Source organism: Cavia porcellus, unplaced genomic scaffold (assembly GCF_034190915.1).
Source record: "Cavia porcellus strain 051 isolate PalLab524CR breed Dunkin Hartley unplaced genomic scaffold, mCavPor4.1 scaffold_17, whole genome shotgun sequence".
NCBI lineage: Eukaryota > Metazoa > Chordata > Mammalia > Rodentia > Caviidae > Cavia > Cavia porcellus.
In genome coordinates, this window is record NW_026947500.1 from 42,951,788 (window position 1) to 42,970,267 (window position 18,480).

General features: G+C 57.7%; 1 protein-coding gene across 12 annotated transcripts in view; it reads left to right on the forward strand.

Annotated features, from left to right (window-relative positions):
- The window catches only part of Dgkz (diacylglycerol kinase zeta), a 37,598-nt gene that overhangs the window by 11,022 nt on the left and 8,096 nt on the right, over window positions 1-18,480 (forward strand). For 3 of the 12 annotated variants that reach the window (XM_063227850.1, XM_063227851.1, XM_013147454.2), the window contains exons 2-4: window positions 16,849-16,957; window positions 17,226-17,321; window positions 17,596-17,673. In XM_063227850.1, coding sequence (XP_063083920.1) covers window positions 16,849-16,957; window positions 17,226-17,321; window positions 17,596-17,673 — 283 coding nt within the window. Of the gene's footprint in view, window positions 1-594; window positions 982-12,045; window positions 12,130-15,829; window positions 16,575-16,848; window positions 16,958-17,225; window positions 17,322-17,595; window positions 17,674-18,480 lie in introns of those variants that run through there. The other 9 variants (XM_063227845.1, XM_063227849.1, XM_063227848.1 and 6 more) reach the window with 8 other exon arrangements.

Below are 18,480 nucleotides of genomic sequence, written 5' to 3' on the forward strand. Positions count from 1 at the left end.
GGCGTGCAGGTCATTCTTCAGGTATAAGATCAGAAGGAGCCCTTGGACAATGTGTCAGGAAACGCCCACGTGTCGGGAATGAGGCGTGACAAAAGGATGACTTTGAGAAACGTGCCACTTTTTGGTGGGTGTTTGTGAGACCGTAGATGACATTGGTCGCTGACTGTTGGAGGCTGGGGTGGGACGTGTGCGTCTGTGTGTGCGTGGGGAGCATTGTCCGACCTTGCTGCGTGAGTGGGAACTGAGCAAGGTGGAGTCTGGCCCAGGGACTGCGTGGGCGCAGGGTGTGCGAGAGAGCAGTAGATTCCTTGCGGACGTGGGAGGGGAGGTGATGACAGCTGCCCTCGCGGTGTGCACTTGGGCGACACAGGTCGTTCGTGGGGAAAGGCTAAGGGGAGGACCAGATTGCATCGGGAGAGCGTAGCCGGAGTCAAACCAGATTGCATCGGGAGAACGTAGCCAGAGTCAGACCAGGAAATCTTCCCATCCCGGCGGCCCAGGGCCGGCCCTCGCTGACCCCGCCCACCCCAAGCTCCGCCCCGACTCCTGGCGGGCCTCGGCCGGCAGAGGGCGCTGTGGGCCGGTGCCGCCGCGGGCCGAGGGGGCGTGCTCGGCGGCCGGCAGGCAGCGGCCCGGCCAGCTATGCGGGGTCCTGCGGCCGCGGCTGGCGGCACTTCCTGGAGCGGCGGCGGCGGCCGCTTCCCGAGCACCTGGACGTGGAGTGCGGGGGCGCGCGGCGCGGGGCGGGCGTGCTGAGCCCGGCCGCCGGCCCGGCATGGGCGTCTCCCGCGGGCCCGCCGCCGGCCGGGGCTAGGGCCGGATGGAGCCGCGGGACGGCAGCCCCGAGGCCCGGAGCAGCGACTCCGAGTCGGCCTCCGCCTCGTCCAGCGGCTCCGAGCGCGACGCGGGTCCCGAACCGGACAAGGCACTGCGGCGCCTCAGCAAGCGGCGCTTCCCGGGGCTGCGGCTCTTCGGGCACAGGTGAGCGGGCGCTGGGGCAGCGGAACCCGCCCGGGAGAGGCGCCCGGCACCGGCACCACGCGGGGGCACCCGGGCACGGACTCCTGGTCCCAGTGGCGCGCGAGCCGGACCCTTCTCAGGAACCTGCGCCTCTGCTGAGCCTCTGCTGAGTGCCGTGCGGGTCTGGCGTCGTGCGACAGAATCACCCAGCCCTGGCAGTAGCAGTCAGAGGCCCGTGGTGGGTCACCCGCTCTTCTTAACCCGATGGAACAGTGCCTCTCTGAGTCTACTGGCACCAGGGAGGTGGGGGACCTTTTTGCCTTGGCATCTGCAGAACATGGCCTCGCCAATACTGCCAGGCTGTCCCAGCGCTGGCCCCTGATTTCCTTGTTCGACCTTTTCAACTTCTCCTTGGAGTTGGAGGTGCCTGAACACCTGCTCCACCCACCTAACTCTTAATTAGTGGGGCGACCCCACCCCACCCCCGCCGCCGCCGCCGCCGCCGCCGCTGCTTTCCCTCCACTACGCAGTCTCTCCCTGCCTCAGAGTCCTTGCTGGGAAAGAGGTGAAGTGAGATGTAGGTTGGAATCTCTGCTGGCTGCTCAGGCCCATCTTGCCCCCTACCCTCAGCACTCCGAGTAGCACCATACTATGCCTTTTGCACAGATCTGACCCAGACTCTGATGAGGACCTGGGGGAAGGGTATGGAGAGATTGGGTGCAGGTGGTTCGTGACTGTGTGCTGGTCTGGCTGCTGGCCAATGCCAACTCTTGTACCCTGGTGTAAGGTGCCTGGTGCCAACTAGGAGTCCTGCACCTGTTTCTTTGAGCCTTCTACCCAAGGAAATTGCAGTTGATCAACCAAGGACTCTGACCCAGGTCTTTATCTCACTTTTCTCTGGCTTCCCAGGCTTTGTGGCATCTGGCTCCTCCTGGGCTCTGCCTGGTCTCTTCCAAGGTGGGCTTTACCTACCAATATCCTGGATGGTGTTTTCCTGTCGTGTGGGACAACGTGCCCTTAACCCTGGCCCTTTGCACTTGCAGTGTGTCACACAGCCACCCCGCATGGAGATCTGGATCCTTACACTGGCAGATGGAGCTCTGTGGGCTTTTGTGAAGCCACTCAGGCTTCAATGTCATATAAAACAAGGCAGAGAGTAGGGCTCCCAGCTTCTGTTTTGACACCCACAGCCCTGCAAGATGGAGCAGTTTACACCCAGCCTTGCAGGATGTAGCCTCCAGAGTTCACAGGCGCCAGAGGGGGAGGGAGGGGCTCGGTAGGAAGCTTCCTGTTGCTGCCCACAGGGCACGCGAGTGTTGGGCGCTTCTGACCTGTGGCAGTGCCCCTTGCAAAGGGCACAGGTTTGTACATGTTGGGATGCCTTGGGCACATTCAGAAGGAAGAGCAAGAAACTAGAGAACTGACAGTTACCTTTACATAATTCTCTAAAATAGGATAGGTGTTAGTTGTCCATTTTTACAGATGAAAAAAACACAAGGTCAGAGAGACACACAAGTTGCCCAGAGTCATGTAGCAAATAAGAGGCAGGGACAGCATTTGAACTGAAGTTGGTCTGATTCCAAAATCCACAGCCCTTTCTCTATACAGGATCCCCAACGGAACATCACAGGGGCCTGGGGAGCTTTAAGGGGTTCGGATTCCTAGGTCTGATCAGATCTAGAGGTGTGGCCTCCCAGATGATTCTGATGTACTCCTGTTTGAGGAGAACAGTATTCCCCCCCCCCCCAATAGGACACCTAGTGGGATGAAAACCAAAGAGTGCTTCTGGCACCAGGGAGGGATGTGCCCTGCTGGGCCCAGAATGCAGCAGCAGTGCTTTCCCTTGGTACCCCAGAATCGGTGCCCACTGGGGCTGGCCTCTTTCCCTGGAAGTGGACCTTTGTTTTTTTTTTTTTTTTTTTTTTGTCTTTTTCATTTTTATCGGTACCGGGGATCGAACTCACGACCGCCTGCTTGCAAGGCAGGTGCTTATGCCGCTGAGCTAAACCCCCAGCCCCGAGGAGTGGACCTTTGTAATAATGGGTCCGCTCTGGGCTGTCCCCTCTTTAATGCTGCTTATTTGGGTCGTGGCACCTGTGTTTGCTGATCGTGGCTCACTGGTAAATGACCTCAGTGGCCTGGCTGGAACCATCCACCTTGTGTTCCCAGGCTTCTTGCTCACCCACCAGCCGGCTCTTGCTTCTCCCTGGGCCTGTGCCTTCTGCATTGTCCCATGTATCCCAATCCCATGCCCCAAACCTCAGGGCTGAGTAACCCGATAAGGAAACAGGTAAGGGCTAGAAGGAATGGTCCTGGATGACAAGTAGACTGTTGAAAAGCTTGCACTCAGATCTTGGTTCACTTGAAGAGCTCTGTGAGCAATGTGCAATATCTGTGTGGCCTTGGCAAGGAAGTACAATGGCATGTGTGCCACATGGATGCCATCCCTGGCCCAAGAGAAAAGATTGGTGTGTAGCATCTTCCTTCAAGAGCCTTTTCCTCAGAGCCAGTCTCTGCTGCCTCCGGCTTTCATCGTTCTGGGAATCTGGAGAGTGCTTTGCCATCTCTTTTTTTTTTTAGCCCAATGAAACACAAAGCTGAGCTGCCTTCCTCCCAGCTCCTTGATTCTTCCCGCCCCAACTCCAGCCCACCTTCTTGCTGGGAAGCATCAGCCTTTCAGCAGAGAGGGAACAGGAGGTGTAGTGCACTCCCCCACGCCCCACCCCGCTTTAATCCCAAGCATCCGGTTCTCCACCCTGTGGGGAGGAGGATGGGACAGTCACCTTCAGGTTCCCTGGGCTAAGAGCTGGTCAGTCTTTAGTTGGGAAGGAAGTTGCCTGTGTCGCCTCTGGCCTAGTTCCAGTGGCCCAGTCTGGAAAGGCTGTAGTCGGTGGATTAGCTGGTTTTGTACCCTAGGGGCATCAGAAATTGCCTGGCACCTCACACATCTAGACAGAAGGCACTTTGGTGGTTTGAGCTCCTGGGAGCCTGAGTGTCTGCTCTGCTGTCCCCTGCCCTTCTTCAGGCTCTAAAGTCACAATCTCCCAGCGGGCAGGGAACACACCTGTGGAACAAGTTGGAGACAATGAGTCTCATTTAGAACCCACAGCACAGGGCGCCCTAGGTGGCAACAGTGCTGCTGTCAAGGCTGGTATGGGGTGCCGCTGGCGCTGGCGGGCAGCCTGAGCAGAAGCAGCCCCTGTTTGGGTGATTTGGGTAATGTATGGGGAGGGACGCGTTGAGGGATGCCTCTCATTGAGAGGCAGGAGCAGTGTTTGTGGCGCCGGCGTGTCTGGGAGCAAAAGGAGTCTCTTTGAGTGCCTTGCCTCACAGCCTAATGCTGGGAACGGCCCAGGTGGCCGAGGGAGGCCGTCCTGGCTTGAAACCTTGGGTTCCAGCCAGTTTGGGGAAGAGAAAGGCACCTCAGTGGCCGAGCAGTGTGCATGTCACTGTGTTTGCTCTCCACACAAGGTCATGTGCCAGAGTGTGGCACCAGCCCAGGTTGGGAAGCGAGGCTACATTTCTCCTCCTGGTCTCTGTCTCCCGCCCGAGGCACTGGTCACAGATCAAGGAGGGGATGGGCAATTCCTGTCTTTGTCTCTGTGCCGTGCACAGAGGTCAGATTCCAGCGTGGGAAGCCTGGCATGGTGGCTCACGCCTGTAATCCCAGCACTTGGGACTTGACACAGGAGTGCCATGAGTTCAAAGCCAGTCTGGGTTACAGAGAGATCCTGATCCTCCCCCAGAATAAATAAGTCACAGCACAAGGAGCCACCAGGGTATGCAGTGGGCAGGAGTGTGAGAGTGCATGTCCTCCCAGGCAGGGGTGGTTGAAGGTCTAAAGGACTGATGACCCCTAGTCAGAGATGGCCAAGCAGGGGCTGGGAGAGAGGCCAGTGGTCTTCATCTTCCAGGGACCTCAGGCTCCCTGAAGCCTCCAAACACGTCAGTGGGCCCTTAGCCAGCTGTGAGGCTGGGGCTGAACTGGCCCCTAAAAGGAGCAGGGCCCAGGTCCCTTCTGCACCCACACAGGGAGAAGCCTTTCAAGGTCCTGTACTGATCTCTGAGGTTGCCCTGCATTGTCCATAAGGTGACGCAAGGGGGCGATAGCTGCTGTCCGAGAGGATGTGGGGTTGCTCTTTACACGTAGTTGGTCCTACTGCTGAGCTACCTGGCTCTCTGGCCGAAGGGGTGGGGACATTCCTAAGCAGGCGGGTGTGACCCCTCCCTGTCTCTGTAAGTACCGCTGCTCACTGATTACACCACTAGAGCTCTTCTCTGTCCCTTAAGACTACCGAGGCCCGGGGAGGGAGCCCTGACTGTATGGAGTCTACAGCTAGTGAGGAGTCTTCTGGTCTCCAAGCTCCCCTGTTCGCATCAGAGCACTCCAAAGCTCTATGTTTGTTCAGAGATTCTCACCTGGCCCCTCTCAACTTGCCCCCTTCCTGTGCTTCCACCCAGCCATGTGACCAGGCCTCTGAGTCAGTAAGGACAGCACAGACCGGCCTATCCTTGCCCCGGCTGCTGTTTCACGTGACGTTTCTGATGCCCTTAGAACGTCGCTCACACATCAGGGTGCCCCACATCCTCTGGCTTGGAGAAGGGCTGGTGGGAGAAGAAGAGGCTGCAGCAAGAGCAAAATGCCTGGAGGAGCTAACATTCTCCTTCCCCCGTCCCTTCCTTGACAGAGTTAGGTTGCCAGGGCAAGTCACCTAGTCCAGGGCAAGGTGGGTGGAGAAGAGCCTCCTGCTGTCTCCCTGCACTTACGAGCTCTTCAGTTTGCGGGCTTTAACAGATACCAGCAACTAGCAGGCCCATCCATGTCATATAACTTTCGTCAGCATAATAGTTGCTTTGACATCCATTGTATTTTATTTTTTGGTTTTTTGAGAAACAGTCCCTTGCTGTCATAGCCCAAGGTGGCCTTAACTGTGGCGACCCTCTTGCCTTAGCCTCCCAAGTGTTGAGATTACAGGTGGACACCGTCATGCCCACCCTTGGTGCTCGTTTTACAGAGGAGGAAACCCAGGGTCACAGAGGCCAGCCCACATATCTGTCCACACCCCCACCTACCCTCCTTGGCCGCTCTCCTTTTTTTTTTTTTATGGTACTGGAGATCAAACTCACGACCTTGTCCTTGCCTGGACGCTTGCCTTTCTCACAACCCACATTCCCAAGCCGGTGAAGAAGCTGGCTGGATGCTTGGTGGGTTTAGTGCATGACACCCAGCAGATGATCTGCTCCTGGAGTCCAAGAGACAGCTACCTCTTCTGGCTTCAGGAGGAGCAGGCTGAATGGCAGAGGGCTTGAGGTGGGAAGCCACTGTCACATGGCTGTCACCAGGCCTGGTGTTGAGGGGCACTACTGTGACCTTTTATTATACTTGATACGTGCAGGGGACAGAAGGCTAAAGGATGAGTTTACTGGGGCTCCTGGTAGGGACTGTGAGCGGCCTAGGGAGGAGCCCAGAGCCCAGTGGTCCTGGCACCCTGTTCCTGTGCTTACAGAGGTCTGCTGCCTGCGCCTGGCAGGCACCGATTCTGAGCCTCCCCTCCCGGCTGAGCCCCATCTAGGCACCTGCCAAAATAGCTGTCTGGGAGCCTGGCCCGCCTGCCCACGCCCCAGCCTCTCTCGGGCTAACAGCTTGCCTGTCTCTCCGCCCCCCTTCCCCAGCTTGCTGACATTTTACAGAGCGCTGCGGGGGCGGCTGTGAAAGGGGGCAAGCTTGTTCCTGTGGCCTGGCCCACGCTACACCCCACTGACACAGCCTGCACTGCCCACCCACCCCCAGAAGGCATCCCTTCCCCGGGGGACTCCTGCCCGGAAGACCCGGGTGTGGCCCACCTCTGATGAATGGTGGGGGTGACACACTTCCAGAGCTACCCCAAAAAGCTGGTCTCCCTTTGGGAGTCTAAGATGTGACTTGAGAATCTTTTGCAATCTGCAGGTGGAGTAGTATATCAAATAACTAAGGGGCCCACCGCATTCATAGTTATTTCCAACCATTGTGCCGTGGGAACTTGAGGTGGTGGAGGCCCCAGGTCTTGTTCCCCAGAGGAAACCACGGTCCCAGTGTGGTGTCTGCTTTTCTCATGTCTGTAAAGTTTTCCTATTGAGGTATACAACTCTAGCTGGGTATGCTGGTGCATGCCTATAATCCTGGCACTTTGAAGGCTGAGGCAAGAGGATTACCATGAGTTCAGGGTCAGCCTGGACTGCACAGGCTCAAAAAAACCAAAAAGAGGAGGAAAAAAAAGATCCAGGTGTACATCTGCAACAATATTCAGTGCTGTTCTAACCACTTCATCCCTTGAATTAACAAGGGTACCAAACATTATTCTGGAGATTTTTTTTTCCTCTCAGGGTTGTTTGGAGATTTATTTTTTGGTACCAGGGATTGAACTCTTGATCTTGTGCTTGCCAGGCAGGCACTTATGCCACTGAGTTAAATCCCTGGCTCTGTTTGGAGAGTTAACCATTTTCATCAAGACATGCACTCCAGCGAATCCATTTTAAAAACCGCCGTGTAGTATTCCTTTGTGAAGCTACTGGTTTGCCCAGTCTCCTATTGATGGTGGCCATGTGGGCAGGATGCAGTTTGTGCATAGTCCTGCTGACTGTTACAGTACCATGCTGCTCAAATGTCCTGTTCAAAAAGGGCCTGGTTGGGGCTGGAGATTTAGCTCAGCGGCACAAGTGCCTGCCTTGCAAGCAGGCAGTCATGAGTTCGATCCCCGGTACCGATAAAAAAAAAGTTAAAAAAAAAAAAGGGGGGGGGTGCCTGGTCGCTAGGTATCTACAGCTTCAAGGTGTCAAGTTGTGTTCCACAGCACTCATCCAAACTTCCAGGCCTCGGCAGGCATTGCCTTTGTTTAAACCTGTGCTAAACAGAAGCTTACTGTGGACACTCTATGCTCTGGGCCTGTCAAGCCTTGGGCCTCTCAGGTCAGCAACACAGCCTCTGCCTCAGAGGGAGGACAAGCATCCTGGGCGTGGGACGCTGGCAGGCTCAGTGCATCTTCTAGGTATTGGGCATCTCCACTGTTCCCTGGGCTGCCCATGGGAAGCCTGGGCAGCAGAACCAGGCAGCAGGAAATCACAAAGGAGAGGGGTTGCATCAGATGCCCGGGGATCCCGCCGGCTGTCAGAAGAGTGGAGGGATGGTGTTAATTTTGAATGAGGAGTGAGGGAGATCACCTGGCCCGGCAGATGGCGACCGATGGGGACCAGGGGCTTGCTGCAGACCCAGGAGACGGCAGGGAGCAGGAGCTGTCACCAGAGAAAGGTGGGAGACTGGGGAGACTGTTCAGGTATCGGTGTTCCCTTGGGGGGTCTGTTTCACTCCGGCCTCTAGGACGCAGGTGCTCTGCAGAGCCAGGACCCCCCAGTGCCAACAGGGGCCACTGCTGACAGCTATGTCCCCAGGCCGGTCAGGACACTCACTTTCCTGCTGTCACTCTGCAGGCTGTGCTGCCACTTCAGTCCCCAGGGATGCAATTATGAGTGATCTGAGGTCCCCGGGGCTCACAGGCTGTTGGGGACACAGATTTACAAACCAGTGCTGTGGGCCCAGAACACCAAGGGAGCCTGAGTCCAGGAGGGCTTGGAAGAAGAGACACATTTAGCAAGCAGGCAGGGTGGACAGAGCTTCATGCCCACAGTAAGAGGCCAGGACTGTGGCCTGAGTGTGAGGACGAAGGGGTCCAGTGCTGGTACCTAGCCTGGCCCAGCCATCAGCCAGCTGCATGGGCTCAGGTGCAGCTTTGCCATCCTGTGCCTCAGTTTCTTCATCTTAGAGGACTCCAGAAGCAAGGATAAGACCAAGTATTAATATTATGAAGATTAGCTGGGCTTGGTGGCACAAGCTTATAATCCCAGCTCTTGGAAGGCTGAGACAGGAGAGAATCAAGGCAAGTCTGAGACCAACCTGAATTACATAGCAAGACCCTGTCTCCAAAAAAAAAGCAAGGAAAAAAATCCAAGAAACTGAACATGGTGGTGCATGCCTGTAATCCCATCATTTGGGAGGCTGAGACCAGCCATGGCTACATAGTTCCAAGCCAGCCAGAACTACAGAGTGAGGCCCTGTTTCAAAACAAAATAAAACAAAAAACTAGGAGGACAGGAGAAGAGGCTGGGAAGCTGCTGGCTTAAGGACCCAGGGTGGTGTTGGCTAATAGTGGGGAGCCAGTGACCCAGAAGTGGATGCTCTTGGATGAACTCGGAGCAGGGGATGATGATTGAAGGGAGGGTTGGTCAGCCATTCATGCTGCACTCATCTCTCCAGAGCCTAGCAGAGCCAGACCTTAAGACAGGGTCCCACGATAAGAAGGGGACACTGGAGACATTTCATTAAGGAGCTCCCTTAGAGTTGGATGTGGTGATGCACACATGTCATCCCAGCACTCTGGGAGCCTGAGGCAGGACAATTTCAAGCTTGAGCCTTACATGGGCAATTTAATGAGACCCTATCTCAAAAAAATAAGGAAAAGGGCCTGGTATTTAGCTCAATGGCATAACCACCTGTCTGGCAAGCACAAGATCATGAGTTCGATCCCTGGTACCAATAAAAAAAAAAAAAAAAGGAAAAAGCCTTCTGGTGGCACATGCCTGTAATCCTAGCATTCAGGAGGCCGAGGCAAGAGGATCATTGCAAGTTCAAGGCCAGCCTGAACTGTGTAGTGAGACCCTGTCTCAAAAAGACAGAAAAAAGGAGGAGGGAGGCAGGAATACCTTAGCAGCATAGCACCTGCCTGGCAAACATGAGGTCCTGAGTTCAATTCCCAGAAGCCTTCCCCATCCTCCAAAAATAGGAAAGGCTGGGGATGTAATGAGAATAAAAGACCCTGGACTCATCTTGGTACTGCCAAAAAGAAAAGAAAGCTCAGTGGGGGTCCTGGGCCTGTATCCTCTGCCATCCTGTGTCTTCATGAGGTCACTCCTGCTGTCCAGTTTTCGTAAGGAAGCCATAGACAGTGTGGGCTGGACAGCAGCTCCAGGCCCAGCATGGGGCTTCCAGCTGTCACTCCCAGGGTCTCCAGGAGAGGTGAGGAAGGCAGCCACCGCACCAAGACTGTTTCTACCCTTTGAGCCCATCAGACAGAAGTGGCCCAGGCCTGTGACCACCCCTTCCTGTGGTGCCCCGGGGAGGAAGCCTTCTGTTCCCCAAAGGCGCTGCCCTCCTGCACGGAATCCCCAGTTCCTCCTGGGCTGCAGCCTGCCCACTGCCAGGCCAGGTACACTGGCAGTTGGGCCTGAGCTGTGACCTCCCTGGAGGACAGGCACACGTACCGAAAGAAGCAGGGGTCTGTGGGAGCAGGTGCAAAGGGAGGCCAGGTGCAGAGCCCCACACAGCCAGGTGCAGGCAGACGGGGACAGAGGGTACGTTGGCTCACTTAGAATGAAGGGTTTGGCAGCCAGCAGGCCAAGCTGGTGCCAGGCTGGAGGATTTTGAAACCCCTGTGAATCAGTGGATCTCCAAGTGCAGTGTTGGGATACCTTAGACCGTTTGGGGACCAGTGAGGTCAGAACTGTTCCCATAATAGTGTTTACTGAGCTGCATGGCTGCATGCCCATGTCAGTGTTGGTAGATGGTGCGGAAGCCGTGGGGAGAAGCTGCTACAGCCGTCACACCCATCAAGGCAGGGGCACGACATGGTGCTCCACGACGGTTATGTGGCATCCAGACCCCTGAAGGGGAGGGCTTTTCACTGACCTGTGAGGGAGTGTGCAAGACTCGTGAGGTGCGTTTGTTGAGAATCTTGGAAACGTGTCCACCTTTTAGTGACTGATGGCTTCCCAGGACTTGCAGGTCTCTGGTGAGATCAGTAGCCATCACATGGGTCTTCTGCCGCCGTGTGAGGAAATGTCAGCATTTGGAAGATCCACACAGATCAGTAAGCCATCATTTTTCAGTGACCAATGCTTGATGTTCCAAAATTCAAAATGTAAGCCGGGCGTGGTGGTGCTCACCTGTAATCCCACCACGTAGGAGGGTTGACGAGAGTGTGAGACCAGCAAAACCCAGTTTTTTTAAAGAAGCAAAACAAAAACACTCCTTTTGGCATCGAAGCAAAGAATGCCCACTACCTAGACAGGCTGGCCGGTCAGGTTCTTCCTTCACCCAGCTGCAGCCCTTGTGAGGCCTTTTCTCGGGTGCTTCACACAGTGAGACAGGAGCGGCAGGCAGCAGACACTGCCTGAGAACCCGCTGCCCTCTGAAGGTGGGCGGTAAGGAGCCTCGCGGAACCTGCGTGGTGCTACTTTTCTCTGACTTGTTCCACGAAACAAGGCTTACTTTTTTTTATTTAGTATGTTCTATAGGTTAATGTAAAGATTTTCTTGTTTTTAAACAAATGAATAGAATTGTAAACGTCTCGGTTTTAGTTTTGGATGTGATAAATATTAATAGTTCTCATCTCTGAGAGCCGGAGTGACTTTGAGGAGTGGGCAGGAGCCCAGGGTTGGACTGCTGCCCCGAAGCCCTGAGAGGTCCCCTGGGCCCTCAGCGCAGCACTTCTGAGCCGGCCCGCTGAGCTGAGCTGAGCCTAGCCTCTGGACAGTCAGCCGCTTCCCGGGGCACTGATGCCTGACAATGTGGGAAGGGCTTCCTAAACTGAGAAACACTCCACAAACACTTGTTTTTGTGGTTGCTGTGTTTGGAGCCGGCGTGCTTCCCTGCCGCAGACCCTGGAAACTCTGCCCTGTAGACACGAGGGTGCATTAAGTGACTAGTGCGATGTGTGCCCCGTATGAGGGGCCGTGCAGGCCCAGCCCCTCCTCTCTTCAGTCCTGGCCGCTGGAGCCCAGCTTGGGAAAGGGGCGGGGGATGCCACTATTGGCCTGTCGCTCTGCCTGGGCAAGAGGAGCCCAGAGGCCAGGCTCGTGCCGGGTACCGCCCACCTGCCTGCCGCCTGCCTCTGCGGGCCTGGAGCTGCCCGCTGGGAGAGGAAGTGCAGTGGGTTACAAGTAGGGCTATTTTCATAACGGCTGTCTCAGGGAGGGGGAGGAGGGGGGCAGGGGGAGGGGAGGGGAGGGCCCAGCACCATCGCAGCTGCTCTCCAAACTAGGACTTGCTGGCTTACTCACAGGCACAGGCAGCAGCGGCAGCAGGAGCCAGAGCTGGCGACCCCGGCCCACCTCCTACCAGCCACTCTCCTTCCAGATCAGGTCAAAAGGGCTCCCCACCATCCTGCTTCTACCTAGGGGTGGGGAGGGAGGTCTAGGGACTTTGCTCTGCAGGCTTTGCAACTGGGAGAAGGTTGGCTGAGCTCCTGCTACCACCCTGTCGGGCAGATTCCGAAAGGAACCACTTTCTGGACTGCTCCATTGTCCCTGAATGGTAGCCCGGGCCCACCTGCTCCCCTGGGCACTTGTGTTTATTGTTCTGTTTGTGGCAGGATTCCTTTAGTGGGTAGAGAGGCCTGCGGAGCCAGGCAGCCACGGGCAGGATTTGCCAGGCAGTGAGAACATAGTAGAGAGCAGGGCTCCTCCACCCCCACCAACGCAGCCAGGCCCCTGCTGTGGGGCTGCTAGAGGTGGGGTTGTGTCGTGACTGGGGTGCAAACCACCTCCCTCCCTGCCCCGCTGGCGCTGTCGGGTACAGGTCACTGTGCCCGATGCAACCTTCACCAAGCAGGCGGTGCTGCGGAGTCCTTCCCAGGGCCAGACCCCACAGGCTGTGCTCTGCAAACTCTTCCACAGCTGGGGGAGTCCCTAGGCCCAGCCTGGTATCAGGGGCAAAGGGTACCCCTCAGTGTGAGCAGACACTCAGGTGGCACAGGCTGCCTGGCCGTTTTCCTCCTGCGGTGAGTTGGTAGCCACTCTGGGCACTCCTGCTTCCCATTCTAAGTTCCTGCACCCCTGTGGGCAGACAAACCCCAGGAGGTGGCTCAACTATGGGTCCTAGGGTCTGTTGGGATGGGGGCCCAGGTGTCTGAGGTGCCCCACACCCATTACTACAGCTTCCTTGTGCCAACTTCAGAGCCAGGTGGCATAATCTCCATTTTGCCAATGAGAGCCTTGAGCCTCAGAATGTTAAGTGCTCAGCCCAGGAGGGATGGCAGACATGAGATTCCAAAAGGCTTCACGTTTTCACTTGCAGTTGGCGTCAGGTGCAGTTGGCCTCAGGTCTGGTCCAGAGGTCAGGAGTCCCTTTGAGTCCCTTCTAGCTGGCAGCTGATGAAGGACGCACTGGAGCCTGCTGACCCCTGTGGGCAGGTGGCCTAACTCAGCCACCACCACCCTATGTATCAAGGATGCGCGAGCCCTACACCGCCATGTCCCCTTTCAAGTGGCGTCTGTGGTCTTTCCACCCATTCCGCCCCCTGGTAGCCAGTGGAGGTTGATGGGGTCCCATGAGCCCCTTCCTGCCCTGCTCCCCTGGGCTGTACTGGTATTTTCCTGGTACTTGCTGGGAGGCCCAGACCAGCCCTATTACTCTGCTTGAGTAATAGGGCTGCAGCCCTATTACTCTGCTTGAGTAGAGCCCTGCAGGCCTCCTCTGGTGACTTTTTTCCCCCTTTTGTCTTTCTGAGACAGAGTCTCACTGTGCGTTTCAGGCTGGCCTTGAGCTCACTTTGTAGCCCAGATTGGTCTGGAACTTGCAACAATCCTCCTGCCTCAGCCTCCTGAATACTGTGATTACTGCCCTCCCATGACCATTACATGTGCTTCATAGTCTCTAGAGGTGACAGCACGCAGTGCAGAGTGGTTGCATGGCTATGGCAAGAGAGTCCAGGCCTGGGCAGGGCTTCTGATCAGGCCTTGCTGAGATAGGAAGTGAGGCGTCAGGCCATTGCTGACCAGAGGACAGAGGTTTCTGTGAGATCGGAGGAACAGGAAGCACGGGACACAGAGGAGGGGGCACTGGGCGCCTAGGGGTGCGGATGCCTGGCAGGAGAGCCTGTGGTAAAATGTCAGGCAGTTTAGCACCCTCCTCAAACAGACAGGGAAACTGAGGACCATGGTACATGGCACACAGCACTGGCTCAGCCCAGCCTATTTTGCTTGCACTGGCAGCTGAGCAGCCCCTCCCAAGTGAGGACATGGCAGCCCAGCAGTGGCACTGGCCTCTAAGAGCACCTGTAGCTGCACTGTGTCGTGACTGGGGTGCAAGCCACCACCCTCCCGGCCCCAGCCCCGATGTCTGCAGGTTGAACAGGCAGGGCCTAGGGAGCCCAGCAGCACCTCCCCCACACGGACTGTGGCCTTTTGTTTTCTGGGTGACATAGCATCAGGCCGTGTGTCTGGGTGACTAATCTCCTCCAGGCTGGGCAGCTGTCACAGGGTGGCCTGTGAGGACTGGTGGGGAAAGTGGACACCCTGGGGAGGGCTGGCCGGCCAGTGCTGAGGCCACCTCGCGCAGCAGGCTCCTCTCACAGGATGCAGCAGACCCCGCCCAAAGCAGACAGACCAGAGCTTGGCCGGCTCTTGACACCAGCTGGCCGTGTGACATGCGCATGTCCTTTTTCCCTTTAAGTCTCGGTTTCCTCACCTCTGTGAAACGGGTTCCTGTTGCTGCCCCATGTGAGGACTATGACCCAGGGCAGTGCAGGCATTGAGTAAGGAGCATGGTTCCCTCCAAAAGCCTCTCCACCTTAACCCCCACCAGTATACAAGCGGAAGACCCTGCCCTCTGCCTGTCTCCACTCACCCCCCCCCAGCCTCTGGGCAGATTCCTCAGCAGGGACACAGCATGGGGTGGTTAGGGCTCATGGAGCAAGTGTGGGTAATGGGCTGAGCAAGGTATTGAGCTCACCTGCTGGCCAGGACATCTGGTTTGAGAGGCACCCATGTTACGGGGTTGTAAGATACTGCCCTGAGCTGGGCAGTCGCACTGGTTCCCCAGACCCTGCTGCCTCTCTGCATACTGGTCGCGCTAGTTCAGACTCCTCAACTCACCATTGGCCCGGGCACCCTCTCCGTGGCTGGCTTTGGCCAGGCCCCTGACAGGGAGAAGTCTTTCTCCTGTTGGCCAGGTGGCTCCAGTCCCAGCTGTCCCTACACTCAGGGGCCAGGGCCCAAGAGATCCCCTGGTGGGGACACAGACATGCTGGGCACTTGGGAGGCATCATGCCCTTCTCTGAGTGTCAGGAATGTACAGGCCCAAGGGTCCGGTGAGCGTGGCCTGTGCGAGGGAAGGGCTGGGGAGACACTAGTGAAGGGAGTCCAGCTTCAGAGCCCAGGGACAGCATGCCTGGTCCACAGGTGTCACGTGAATGTTCCCACTCTGCCCCTCAGAGGTGAGACTGAGCCACTGAATACCAGAGAGCTCTCGGGGCTGCAGACAGACACACTTGCAGAATCCAAAGCCTTCTCTGGCCCAAGTCTCTTGCCACATTCCTCTGAATAGAGGCAGGAATGGCTACTCCTTGCAGGGCTGGCTCCCTTGTCTCGGAGGCCTGGCTCCTGGGCTTAGGGGTGCTCACCTTCATCCTGGCTCCAGGCCTGGCTCTGAGCGTGCAGGAGCTGACCAGGGTCTGCTCAGCACTGCGGGCCTCTACAGAGAGCCGCACTCACCCCATGCTTGGGGCAAAACCTGCGCCCTGTAGTCAGCCTCCGCAGACTCCACTCGCAGTGCTCTCCCACCACTCCTGGCAGGGGACAGGAAGCCCTTTGGGTCCAGGACTCTGTGCTGCAGGACCCAGGTGGGGAAGGCCACCCACCCAGGACTCCCCAGGCAGCCTGGGATTCTTCCTCACTGCAGGGAAGAGGGGCAGTCCTAAACGTGGGCTCCCTGTGAACTCCATGACCCCCACACTCACTTCCTGGAGGTCAGGGTATCTTCACCCCCGCACCTTTCTCTGCCCTTGGACACTAATGGGCTGCAGCTTGGCCAGCTTGTGATGCTCCTGGTCTCTGCCCACAGCCCCAGCCCGGCCTGGCATGGAGACCTTCTTTAGGAAACACTTCCAGCGGAAGGCACCAGGCCCTGGAGAGGGACGGCGGTGGCCTACTGCAGGGCTGCCCACCAGCAAGGCCCGGCGACGCTCACCTGCTGGGCAGGCCTCCTCCTTACTGGCAGAGCGGCGCCGCTCCAGTGCCCAACTCCAGGGTTGCCTCCCAGGCTGTGGGCTAGGTGCCCGGGGAGCCAGCTGCCGCCGGCGTTCTAGCACTGCACCCCCTACCTGCAACCCCCGCTTCGTTGTGAATGAGGTGCCTGCCTTGCTGCCTGCTGCCACCGGGGCCCAGGGTCGGGGCGCACCTCTACTGCTGGCTGCACTTGTGGGCATGCAGGAGGAGGGAGTCCAGGAAGAGGAGGTGATGGCCAGGGCATCCAGCTCTACTCAGCCTGGCACCGGGATGCCAGAGCCCGCTGTGCACCGGGGTCCTTGGCCACTGCTGCCTGTACCTCGGTGTCTGCGCAAGGCATCCTCCCACCTGCTACCTGCTGACATGCTGTACGACCATACCCTCTGGGGCCTGCATGGCCACTATCGTCGCCTCAGCCAGCGGTGGCCCTCAGGCCAACAGTCTAGCCCTGGCCGAAGAGCCTCGGGCTCCTCCCTCAGCCCCACCATCCCTGCCAGGGTGCGCCTGCTGTCCCGCAGGCGCCAGGTAGCCCTGCGGCGCAAGGCAGCGGCAGGACCCCAGGCCTGGAGCACCCTCCTCGTGTAGGTATTGCAGCAGCCTGTGGGGGTCTTACGGGCAGGGCCTCCAAGCCCCCGCCTGGCTGGCAGTGGCTCCTTCTGAGCTCCATCCAGGCCGTGCTGGAAGCCAGGACCAAGTCTCTGGCTGGGGACATCGATGCCAGAGATGCCACTCGGCTCCTCTGCCTACCCTGTCGCTGCACTCTCCATCTGGCCTTGGTGGAGTGGCGGCTCCAGGTGGTGGGAAGGAAAAGTCAGCTGTGCTCAGCAGGAACCTCAGCTGTCCCCTTCCCTGTAGGAAAGCCATCACCAAGTCGGGCCTCCAGCACCTGGCACCGCCCCCTCCCACCCTTGGGGCCCCGTGTGGCGAATCTGAGCGTCAGATACGGAGCACTGTGGACTGGAGTGTGAGTAACTGGGTACTTAGCCAGGCACCAGCCATGGGACAGAGGTCTTGTGAACACCAGGGTCGAAAGAGCTCCTTGGCGTGTGGGGTCCGGGCTGACTTCCTGGGCCAGCTGTCTTTGAGCCAGGCCTAAGGAGTAGACAGTCTTGGAGACAGGCTAGAGGACAGTGGGTTGTGGCTGGAGCCTTGAGAGAGGAAGAGCTGGGAAGGCACTATGGGGGCTGAGCAGGTGGCTAGTGTACACTGACCATGCTCATCCTACGGTCTAGGAGTCAGCCACATATGGGGAGCACATCTGGTTTGAGACCAACGTGTCTGGGGACTTCTGCTATGTTGGGGAGCAGTACTGCGTGGCCAAGATGCTGGTGAGTGAGCTCTGTGGGGCTGCTGCCCCCTGGTGGTGGAGCTGGATCTAGGCACAGGGCTGACAGCTGCACCCCATCCCAAGGTGGGGAGAGCTCACCTGAGTCCTCACCTGTGCGCTACCCCTGGGCCAAGCAAATGGGAGCTGGTCCTGATGCCAGACACTGGGACCGCTGTGTCCAGAATGAGCAGGGGAGATGTGCTGGGACCCTGCTCGCCCAAGGTGGTGGCCACAATGGTGCCGGCTGGTGCCTCAGGGGCCTCTGTGTCCTGCAGCAGAAATCGGTGCCCAGGAAAAAGTGTGCAGCCTGCAAGATCGTGGTCCACACCCCCTGCATTGAGCAGCTGGAGAAGGTGAGTGTCACACATGCTCACATGTCTACACACACATCCCACCAGTAAGACTGCCTGCCCGGGAGCAAGGCGCCATGTGTGGTAGGGAAATAAGGACCCTGAGCCAGATGCCTGCCTTGCGCCTGGCCCTGTTTGCCTGTTTGGTAGCTGCTGTACCTGCTGCCTGGGGCACACCTGGCAGAGTGGGGCTCCCTGAGTGGTGGCTGAGGGCACAAGCTAACAAGTGGTGATCTAAGACCATTTCTTTATCACACCCATGCTAACATTTGGAAGAGGCCATTGAGTTTGCTGCTTGACTGTGACAAGGCCTGTCCTGTGGCACCCACGTCTGCCTCTGTCCCCTATGTGCTGCCTCTGGAAAAACCCCCATTCCCAAGGACCGTTGTGTATGATGCAGCTGGGGGAGGACCAGGGTGTTGTGCTTCTAAGGGGAAGGACAGAAGGACCCTGGGGCCAGGGACTCGGTAGTACAGGGGGCAGGGGGCATGAACAAGGGCAGCCTGGCCTGCAGGAGCTCTACTGGGGACGGCTGCTTTGCTGGCCCTGAACCATAGACGGAGGCTCCTGTGATTTCTGGGGCCAAGCAGGCACGGTCAGGAGAAGAGAAGCTGAAATGCAGCCTAGTCGTGGACGGTGGAAATCGAACCCACTCGACACCCTAGCGTACAGCCTGCAAGCAGGGCTCAGATCCCTGCATTTCCTCAGCTGGGGCGCTAGGAGTGAGGAAATAGGATCAGTGACCATGGTCCTATCTGAGTGGGACAAGGCCACGGAGCACCTGGGATCCTGAGACCAGGAAGGAAAGAT